Raw genomic sequence first — 12,055 nt, 5'->3', positions numbered from 1 at the left:
TAAATGTATATATTTTGTTAAAATGAGCATCCAAGTTCTCCGTACTCACATCTTGAAATGAAATAGGACTTTAGCTTGGGAAGCTAAAGCTGACTTATTAGATTAAAATTCTTACTTTAGATTCAAGAATGTGTGACCAGTTGTCTCATTATGTAAAATGCTCCATATTACATTTTCACAGGGAAAGGGCATATGTAAGATCATCAATAGAAACAACAGAGTTTGCAGTTCTTATTCACATTCAGCCATTCATGAAGGAAAGTTGTCTATATGAGAAATGAATTAACAGTGACATGGCGTAGCTGGAGATTTCAACAGCTTAGTAATTGAATTAGGTCAATGAATGACCAGTTGGGTTGTTACAAAAGGGGCTGACTGTAATGAATCTAGAAACAAATATACCAGCCACCATATTAGATCTCTGATCTATATCTCATGAAATCCTGATATCATTACCCTGAGCCCCACAAAGTGGATGGAAAATAACCTGCAATACTGGCATAACAATAATCTCAGAATTTTTTGTGAAAACAGGGAGCATCTCTAAAAAGAGATCACAAACCACAAAGGCAAAATAACTTTGTCATCATAGAGTTCAAAAGGAAATTATGGATAATGGAAACATCTCTGGGCTTGGAATAAGAAAAGATCCAGAATTGAGTCTGACACTAACTAATTGTGTGACTTTCATGCCAATCAACTTTCTGAGCCTCTTTAACTTTTTGTGAAAATGAGGATAATCTCTACCTCAAGTGGTTTTGATAATCAAGTGAGATAATGTATGTTAACCACTTTTTGGAGGACTACATAAATGCCTTCTATTATTAATATTCTTCCTAGCTTCCTTCAATATCAATTTCAATACCTTCTCTATTAAACTTTTTCTCTTACCTAACTGAATTCAAATCAAAACTAATCCCACTTTTATATGCTATTAAAATTAGGAAATAATGCATCTTGTGGATATGGATATATTATTTAAATGTCTCTCTGTTGATCTATAACATATGCATCAGAGAAACTCACCTTACCATTCCTTATCACACTCAAAATAAAGTAAAATAGAGAGGAAGAAGAGAATAGTGTTTTGAGAGTCAGTCTTAGAATCAGGAAAACATGAGTCCAACATACTAGCTGATTACATATTAGCTGTGTGACCTTGGACAAATTATGTAAATCCTCAGTGCATCTAAGCAATTTTCTAATGCTATAAGAACAGTCCAGACAGCCATCTGCATTATAGAAATGAGTATTTCTACTCTAAGGTTCCTGACACTAATGAAATCACAACAAATGAAAGCTAACTAAATAAAAATAATAAATAATATCTGCAACCTAAAGAAATATAATCATACATTCTGGCTACTTTTTCCATTTTTAATTCAAATTTCAACTTATCTGCTGTTTAATTTCTTGATAAATCAGGTAGCTTCCTTAAAAGATACAGGAACATGTGATTGTCCATTAGGAGTCACACTTAATATCCATTCAATCCATTAGGATAATCTGTCTCTCTCTAAAGCATTAAAGAGGACAGAGAATATAGAAATCAGTGGTGATTTTTCTTGATAATTCACTAAAAAACATTATAGTAGTATACTCACAAATGTTCTACTTTTGTTAATAACTCTTAACTTTATGCATGTGCATGCAGAAATTTTTTTTGTTTTACTTAGAGAGTTATGATTCATCCTGGTAGCTGAGTACTGTTTTAGTAATGTTATTAAAGACATGTTATTATGAAAAAGAACAGGATAAAGGTCACTCAAATAAAAGCTACTTTAAAAATATTTCTGAATATTAAGTCAAAATATTTTCATCCTTCTGACTAAAATCTTATTTAGGAAGACCAAAAACAACTCTACATGATAGCAAATGGCTTAGAAGATGGCACCATGACTCCTGAACTGACTGAGATAATAAAACGACTGTGGAAAGACCCAGGAATCCAGGCCTGCTTTGAAAGGGCATCAGAATATCAACTCAATGACTCAGCAGCTTAGTAAGTAAATTCATTCTTAAAATAATTTCAATGAAATATGTTAGAAGAAAAATTGTATAATAAACCTGTAAACAATAATATGAAAAATATATGCTTATGTGTAGTATTGAAAAAGCTAGCTTAAAAATGGAATAAAGAAAAATAGGCAAGGTAAGGAAAATTATGTTTGGAAATAAAGACCAGATAAGTTTTTATATAACTAATGCTCCAGCTGTTGTACTTGAGAAGATAAAAATGTAATACATGGCTCAGCATTCACAAAAAAATTAGTATTTGTCAAAAAGGAAATGACAGAAGGACTTTCTATATATAAACAAGTGCTTGCATGTGTGTATGTGTAAGTACACATACATTTTCAGTTCCATGTCTAACATGAATTAACTATGGGATCTTGAAAATCTGCTTTATTTCTCAGTTTCCAGGGTAACTCTTTAAGACAATAAATTGGAAAATAGGTAGTAGTCTGCCTCAGTAGAGATTTTTCACTGGTTGCTTCCTACAACAAAATTACATAAATAGATAATAAGTAGATTCATATATAGATATGAAGGTACACAAAAATAGAGTCATAGATAAGGATTGGATCTGAGATTTCAAAGATATAGGGAACTCCACAATTTAAAAAAATTTCTTTGCTACTTCAAGTTGGATATTTTCTGGAGCTTAGAATCTTAATATTTTGTCTAGAGTACCATGAGAAACAGAACTCCTATCTGAAAAGCAAAGCCGAAACATAATTCAGGTTTTCCTCCTGTATCTTGGAATACAAAGGTTGACTTCATTGAATAGGCTTAATAATTGTAAAATATATTGACAAACCAACAAATTGTCTAACATCAGAGGAATTAGTTATTATTGTCTATGACAACAGCAATGCTTCAATTTTTAAATAAAAAATACAAAAATAACATATTTCATATTACCAGTTACCATATAGTAGTGTGAAGAGGGTTAGAAATACTTTTTAAAAAACTAAATACTGTTAGAGAATACCTGATTAAAAAAATATAAAAAATAGTTGAATGGTCATCATGTCTGAAAAAGATTAGACTACTTTCTCATAATACAGAATTTTGTTCACACCAAGATGTAAAATGGGAGAATAATAATAAAGAATACATATACCAGTCCCTCTAACATATGTGCTTATGAAAATCATTTTAGGGCAGGAGGTATCAACTATTTTGAATCAAAGTGGTATTTTAATTTCCATTTTGTTTTGAGATCTCTAAGAATTGACCTTACCAAGGAACTTTTTTATTTAGTAAATGAAGAGCCAATACTGACAATATGAGGAGAGATAGGTGTGTTAGAAGAGGAGAAACGACTGGTGGTCTCAGCTTACAGATTTGTGAGGTAAAGGTTGTTGGAGCCTCTGGTTTAGGATTAAATATTCTTTAAAAGTAATAAATACACGCATATTCTGAACTTAATAAGCAGAAAAAATGTGATCGTTTCAAGAATAGAAGATAGTATATCAAATGATAAAATATGTTATATCCAATTTGAATTTGGAGGGCTTATTAAATTTAATTCTATAAGGAACAAAATTTCCTGCTTATTTATACCATGTTCTGAACTTCCTTTTCTTGATGGTGTATTTTCTAATGATTTATTGACACATTTTACTTGCTTTTTATTATGCCATTTGATCTTTTGTGCAACAAATAGATACATTTAAGCAATATTGATTATACCAGAAAATATAAATGTCTTGTAGCACCTCTAGTCTGCCACCTCTTTGCCAAAGGGTAGAAAATAAAGCATATTAACAATCTTCTGGAATTGTAATTAATTAGTCACTCAGAACTCTGAAGTCTTTTAGAATTATTTTCCCTTAAAATTATTTTGGTTGTCACAAAATATTTCTCCTGGTTCTACTCACTTTATTCTATATTAGCTTAAAGGAGTTTTAAATTCATTGCACTTATCATTTCTTTCTCTCTGATAATATTCCATTAACTTTATATGCTGTGATTTATTTAATACTATCTCTCTTGATGAGTGCCCCTTTTGTTTTCAGTTTTGAGCTATAATAAAAAATGCTACCATAAATGGTTTCTCTACATAATTTCTTTCTCTTTGTCTTTGACTGCTTCGGGTCTGTATCCGTTCAACATTCATATTTTGTGACCCAGTGTCACTACATCAAGAGGTATGCAAAATTTAGCAACTTTTTGGATCTAGTTCCAAATTATTTTCCGGAAGAGTTGAACCAATTCACAGCCTTACCAAGAATGCATTAATACATGCCATTTTCTTCATCTAATATCTCTGTCAATCCAAAAGACATTAGGTTCAAACTTCTAGTTCTAGTTAAATTAGGTTCAAACTTCTAATTCTAGTTAAATTTGTATTTCTTTTATTATTAGTTATCAAAAGCATTTTTCATATGGTTAATGAAAGTTTATATTTCTTCATTATGAAATTGCCTATTCATATATTTTGACCATTTGACTTTTGGAGAATCAAGTAGTAAATTCATTGATTGATAAAAATATATATTTATATCTGGATAGGAGCTTAGAGATCACCTAGTGAAATTCAACCACCTCATTTTATAGATGAGGCACACATAGACTAAGTCAATTACCCTGAACTACACAGGTAACAAGCAACAGAGCTAGAATTGGAGATTCTCTGACTTACAAATTCCTTCACAGTAATCTATGCAATATACATCATTGAAAATAGTTCATTTATAAAAAGATATAGTAAATAACCAGGTCTTGAATGGTATTTTTTCCAGTTTTAAAAGATAGATTTCTATAAGCAAATCCTGGATTTGCATAGCAAAACAACATTTTCACAACCAAATAAGCTACACCATGAATTCAAATGAAGCTTTTTAAATGTGTCCTTTAAGCAATTTTGCAACCTCTAAAAAACAGCTTTTAAGTTATCTTAATTCTGAAAAATATATTTATTTTTGAAAGATTAGTTCATATGTATTTTCTGATAGCCAATTCTGTATATATTACATTATGTAAAGTTCATAGAAATTGATGACCATATGTTCTCTATTCTTTCTGCAGACACATTTATTATATATCCTAAAAATCACTTCATCACAAATTTCTTTTATTGTTCATTCCTTTCAGTGGTGTCTAACATTTCATGACTACTTTTTGACATTTTCTTGGCAAAGATAATGCAGTGATTTGCCATTTACTTTTCTAGGTCATTTTATAGATAAAGAAACTGAGGTAAATGGCACTAAGTAACCAGGATCACACAACGAATGAGTATCTGAGTCTAGATTTGATTTCAGGTCTTCCTGACTTCAATTCTGCTGTCCTATCCACCATGTTAAATATCTTTTGTTAAATTGAAAGGGAATTAATACTTTGGGGAAGGAAAAGTAGTGAATTAGAGATTTGCATATATCCAAAAGAAAAGTCATTATCGTTCCCCATAAAATACTTAGGCTTGAAATTCTACTCATTCTTTATTTTTTCCTCTCTTTCACTTCCTATATCTAAACAGTCATGCAGTCATATTGATTCTATCGCTACAATAGTTCTCTCATTCTTTGTTGCCCTGGAATGTTCACTGTTCTAGCTCATCTACTCTCTTCATCACATTGTCTGAACTACTGCAATAATCTCATAATTGATCACTCTGGTTTTTTGTCTCTTCACTTCCTAATCCATCCTTCAGCAAAAGTAATTGCAGCAAAAGTAATCTACCTAGACTGCATGTTTTTTTCATGTATCTCCTTTGTTCAAAGATCTTCAATGACTCTCCAGTTGCCTATAGATTAAAATACAAACTTTTCTACCTGACATTATAAATCCACCACATTCTGACTTTTTACTACATGTTATTCTCCTTCAATGACTCTATGTTCCCACAAAATTTACCTCCTTCCTATGACCAGAATATGACATTTCTTAGTTCTATTCCGTAGACTTTCTTCCAAAACTTTTGACGCAATCCCTCCTTATTACCTGCTTTAAGAACATTTGTCCTCCTTCAACATTTTGCTTAGGTACCACTTCCTTTGAGAAACCTTACCTGACTTAAACCCAATATTATTTCTTTCTCCTTTAAACTTCAATGCATTCCAAATCTTCCTACATTTTATCATAAACACACACATCCTATAGAATATAAGCTCATAAGCTCTTTTACAGCAAAAACTCTTAATTTTTTGTCTTTGTATTTTTGGTGGCCAACACAACACTTGTAAATAAATAGGCACTTAATAGGTATATGTTTGTTACTGAGTCTATGCCAGGTAGTGTGACATATTGAAAAGAATGCTGGAGATTCTGATTTAAATTCATTTCTGCCACTTATTAGCAGTGTGACTATTGGCAAGTCACTTAAACTTTTCTGAGACTCAGCTTCCTCACATACAAAATGAGTATAAAACACCTGATGTACCTACCTCACAGGAATTTAAAAGATTAAAATAAAATATATACAATACTTTACAGATTTCAAGGTGTTGTAAAAGTGTTTCAATATCATAGGTTTAAAGCAAAGGGGGCAAAAAGTTCCTCATCTGTAAGATGAGCTGTACTAGCTAATCTCTTTTCCTTGTAATTGTGGTAAAAGTGTAAAATTTGAAATCAGAGAAGCTGACTTTGAAACCTGCCTCTGCCATTTTCTATCAATGTAACACTGGGCAGGTCATTTAATATTTCTGGTACTCTGTTTCCTCATTAGTCCAACTTCTTTTTATACATGAAAAAATTAAGAGATATTAATTGATCTGATCAGTTCGTACATGTAGTAACTGACAGCATCAGGATTCAAACTCAAGTTCCTTTATTCCAAATGCATTACCTTTTCCATTATTCCAAAGTCTAATAGATTCTTAATTTATGTATAAAAAAACCTGAAGATAGATAGAGACGTATGGCTACTTGACCAGGGGTTGCATCTTCACTAATTGACAGAGGAGGGAGTGGAATGTAGTCCTTTGATTATGAATCTGTTTCTTTCCAGAGTCATTATCATCTCTAAGTCAAAGAATTACATTGAGGCAAATGTCAGTTTTCGTGCTCTCCTGACTATGAGACAACAAATGTCATAAATGTATGAGGGAAACATGATTATCTGGTGGGTCACAGGTTATAGTTTTGAACTGCTAAGAATATAAGAGCATTTGCTAAATTCCTTGCATATTTAATGTTTGAAATTAAGGGTCCATCATCCAGAAAGGAATAGCCATTTTAAAAACCTTTCTATTTTTCTCATTTCTTGGATCTAATTGGCTAAAAATTGAAGTATAATATAGAAGTTAATAGTTTGCCCTGATCTAGACTGCTAAGAGACAGGAAATCATGAGAACTGTGTCTGATTCTCCAACAAGAAGGTTAACTGTTGGGATGGTGTGCTCCTCCATAGTGAAGCCCTTTTCAGATTTAAATGGGGCATGAAACTTGGACTCCCCCTATAGGAGGCTGGAAATGAAACGTTTTTTAAGGAGACATTATTATTCTAAACAAGAACTTGTAAATCTGGCAGATTGTTGGTAACAATATCTTCTATAAACAATAAAATCTTTCTGGTAATGTTATGAAAAATTTCTTTATAGCATCTCAACATGTTGATTGGAACCTCTTGGGATTTTGTGGTGATTTGGGGCTTAGTGGTAGGCTCTGGGGTAGTACCAGTCTAGATATCAGATCATAGGATAATAGTTCTAAAGCAAGAAACAAGTGAATCCAAACCTCAAATTTTGCAAATAGAGAAACTAAGGCCTAGAAAGGTTAAGAGACATATCAAAGGCCACAGATGTTGAGATAGAGCCCTGGTTCTATGGCTCCAGAGTCCTTGAGAACATAGTCAAAGGAGAACATAGTCTATGATCTTTAGGAAAGCAAATGGGGTCTGGAAAAAAATATCAAATAACTTGGAAACTAAGACTCAAAGAGATTAAGTGACTTGCCCTGTTTCATACATTTAGTAAGTTTCAACAATGATATATTTGGCCCCTGGACTTCTAATTAGAGGCCTTAAGAATCTGAAATATTAGTCTATGATGTATAGGAACATAGGATTATATGTGGAAGGGATTTTAAAGTGGTCCTAAAACTAGGATTAGTGAACTTGTATTTTTAAAAACATTTTGACCTTTGCATTTCAATATAATTGCTTCTCTTTGTAACTATATATTTAGTTTTATGGATTTAAAAATATTATTTTGAGAAAAGGTCTATAGTTTTCACCATTCTCTCTTTCTATCTCTGTCTCTCTCTCAATACACACACACACACACACACACACACACACACACACACACACACAGATTAAGAATATGTTAACAGTCAAACTTTGGTCTTAAGATAAGAGAGGATAAATAACTTACCCACAGCTGTATATGATTGTTCTAAGATTTAAGCACAAGTCCCTCAATTTCAAATATAAATCTCATTGTATCACAGTAATGCTTTAGTTTCTTTCCTGAACTGACTCAATCTCTCCTGTAATGTTCTCTATGAAGTATGGCCCCTAGTTTTCTTAGATGTACCAATATCACTTGGATTGAAGATATCCTACCTTGATTACCATACAAGTCATATATGTCAGCAAGAAAGGTACTTTGGTTAAGTTGATAAAAGACTGTTTTCACAGTTGGGAAAAACTATTTTTAAATCCCATGCTTGACACATATAGCTATGTAACTTTGCACAAGTGATTTAACCTGTCTGTATTTTAGGCAGTACTCTTAGGACTAATTTGAAGAGAAGATGCTGGATTTCATCAATAGAGGGAGTCCTCTTGCCTGACAGGTTCCCATATGAATAAAAGTGCAGGTCCAATTCCTAACATTGTGTTCGAAAGGTTTTCTTTTACTTTAAACATAAACTTAATCTCTATCTGCCCCCCTCCAATTCTGCTAATTTGTTTTTAACACTTTAAGTTAAAAAAAACTTTTACAAACTATAAATTTAGCATTAAAAAACCTAGAAATTAAAATTAATGGAATCTCTTATTTTCCAAGCTGGTATCTTTCAAATGTGCTGGCCATTTTCTTTTTTTTTTTTTTCCCTTTAGCTACCTCAATGATCTTGACAGGCTAACAGCTCCTGGGTATGTACCAAATGAACAAGATGTCCTACACTCCAGGGTGAAAACTACTGGCATTATCGAAACCCAGTTCTCCTTCAAGGATTTACATTTCAGGTAGGATCATTTGACTTTCCTGCCTTTTAGTAGAAGGACAGTCCTACAGTGGATTCATCTGGTTAAGATCCATGAAGCTAAGGTTACAAAATTCCTATGTGTGCACAGAAGACGTCTTCTGTGGAGGAAGTTGGATTTAATCAAAACCACTTAAGCAGCTAAGTTGTATTCTTTATATCTCTGCCACAGGATAATCTGCTCTGACCTTGGGCATCCCAGTGTTTCCCACTATGATTATTTCTAACTAATGAATCATGCTTGGACAGTTGTGCAAGTTAAGAACTCTACTTTCTCAATATTTACTTCCCCACTTAACAAGGTGACAATTGGCTAACATCTATAAAACTAATGTGTGAACTCATGTGTTAAAGTGATTAATGTGTTTCCTCTTCTCACATTTCATGTTTACCTATTAAAATAGTCCTCTTAGAAACATAATGCAAATAAATGACTCCAATTATAGCCACAGTAAACCAGAGAGGCATACTTGGGCTGCAGATGGGAATTTTGGCATTTTTTGAGAAGAGACGACATAGCTGGTTTCTATGTCCATGATGCATGAGGACATATTTGGTCAGAGATAGTATTTTGATGGAACTTTAATCTTCCATAAATATGTATTGTTAATACCTAATGCCAAAGAAAAAGACTTGACTGAAAGAATGCAGATACTTCAGTGAAACTCAACATTAGAACTTAGAAAATCTGTTACTTTAAAGTATTATTTTATATTCTTGAGTCAGTCATAAAAATCTCAAGAAGGAAGTGATCACAAAATTTATAAAGTAAAAGTCATACCTGAGGAGGAATTCCCCTTTCAATACCTGCAACAAGTATCAATCCAGCTTTACGTGAAAGCTGAAAACATAGGAGAATTCATTATTTCCTGAGGAAGACCATTTTGAATTCATCCTATAATCTAGTAGAAAGCCATCTCTTTGTAATTTCCATGTCTTATTATTACTTCTGATCTTTGGAGCCAAATTATTCAAATACTTTAAGATGATACATATACAATCTCATAAATTTCAAAGTATCTAGAGTAAGAAAACTCAGTTCTTTCAACCAATTCTCACATAATAATAGGACTTTGAATCCTTTTGCCACCCTAACTAACTTTCCTGAAGACATGGACAAGGCTGTTAATAGGGCCTCTTATTTATGAAATCTAGAACAGAAAAAAATGTTCTAGAAGTGATATGATTAGGATTATAGTATAGGAGGACTCTAGTCTCACATAACTAACCAATATACATCATGATACCATTCAATTTTGTTTTTACTTTTATGTCATGCTGTTGACTCATTATATTTGTAGCCTATGAAAAATGATCAAATTTTTTCTTCTCATGAACTCTTGCATGCCTTCCCTCAGTCATCCTAATTTATACAGATTATTTGTAGAATACAAGTGTAGGCTTTATATTTATTCCTAATTCAATCTAATTTTATATCTTACTTGGTTTGGATTATAATTTTATGTAGATGAAATATTTTTGGAAGGTGACTTCTTTGTTTATAATATTTGTTGTCACTTCCAAATTGGTATCATATTCAAATTTAATAAGAGTTTAATCATGTATTTATTTAAATTATTGCTAAAAATATTGATCTAACTAGTATAAAAGAAATTGTCGCATCACTAAAGATTTTCTCCCTTGTTGATAGAAATATATTGGCCAATGCCCCTTAGTTCTCAAATTCAATCAGTTAAGAATTTCTCTAACTTACTATGTCTAGTAATTCTGTCAGAAAAGAAAATAAAGTTAGTTTGGCATGAAGTGCTTTTTAGGAACTCATTTTGCCTATGAGGTAGAATTATAGTTCTACCCAATAGAGGGAGTAGGGGAATTAAAATAGAAAAAAAAAAGATCTGAGGGTTTCAGTGAATTGCCAAAACAATATAAATCAACACTGTGATGTTGTAGCCACCAAAACTGATTCAGTCTCAGGCTGCTTAAAGAGTGATAGTATTCAGAAAAAGATGTCAGTCCCACTGTACTCTACCCTACCCAAATATACAGTATAACATTTAGTTTTAGATGCCATATTTTTTGAGGGGAGAAGATGGAATTGATAAACTGGAGAATATTCATAAGAATGTGCCCATGATATTGAAGAGCCTCAGAATCTTACAACATTTTAATTCATTAAAATAATTGTTCATGTTTAAACTAAAGAAGACAACAATTTGAGATATGATAGCTAACTTCAGTGATCTAAATGTCAATTGTGTTGACAAGAGGTTAGACTTGTTCTGTTGCCTAGAGAGACACAACAAAAGCAATAGTAGACATTTTGGATTGTTCCATTCAGGTGTGATGTAAGAAAAATCTTGCTAATAAATGAGACTATTACAAAATGGATTTTTTTTTTTACAATTTTGGATCTAGTTTGTTTAGGATTTTTTTTATTTGAATTGATTATATGCAGTTGAGTACTCTTCACCATTTCTTCTTTATCTCAGATCTAATTTTCCTTTAACCATTTTTGCTTTATCATTTCCATTATGAACATTATTTGGGGGTTAAATTAAAGTTTCTGTTATCTATGTTGTAAACATAACATATGGTGTAAAAATACCAACAAAATTTGATTATTGATGGATTTCCTTTTTTACAAAGGTGTACTTATAATTATATTAATGCTCTTGTCAAATCATTATGTCATATCAGTATGATTATTTTAAAATAATCATAAATGATATCACATAAAATAAAGATGATTTAAAAAAATAAATCAAAGGCATCATCAGAAAGCATTCATTAAATGCTTACTATGTTTCAGGAACTGTGCTATGTCTTCAGGATAGAAATGCAACAAATCAGAGAATCCCTTTTCACAAGGGACATATTTTCTAATCAAAAAGATAAAAACAGCAAAAAACCAACAGCATCCAAGATTCAAATTTTG

At 31.9% G+C, this 12,055-nt stretch overlaps 1 protein-coding gene across 1 annotated transcript in view; it reads left to right on the top strand.

Moving 5' to 3' along the window:
• Nucleotides 1–12,055, top strand: part of GNAT3 (G protein subunit alpha transducin 3) — a 78,261-nt gene that overhangs the window by 53,814 nt on the left and 12,392 nt on the right. Inside the window, exons 4-5 of the mRNA XM_044677925.1 lie at nucleotides 1,845–2,002; nucleotides 9,014–9,142. Coding sequence (XP_044533860.1) covers nucleotides 1,845–2,002; nucleotides 9,014–9,142 — 287 coding nt within the window. The remainder of the gene's footprint in view (nucleotides 1–1,844; nucleotides 2,003–9,013; nucleotides 9,143–12,055) is intronic.

This window comes from Gracilinanus agilis, chromosome 5, assembly GCF_016433145.1.
Source record: "Gracilinanus agilis isolate LMUSP501 chromosome 5, AgileGrace, whole genome shotgun sequence".
Lineage (NCBI taxonomy): Eukaryota > Metazoa > Chordata > Mammalia > Didelphimorphia > Didelphidae > Gracilinanus > Gracilinanus agilis.
Note: the sequence above shows the minus strand (reverse complement) of the source record. Positions and strands in the feature narration are given on the sequence as shown.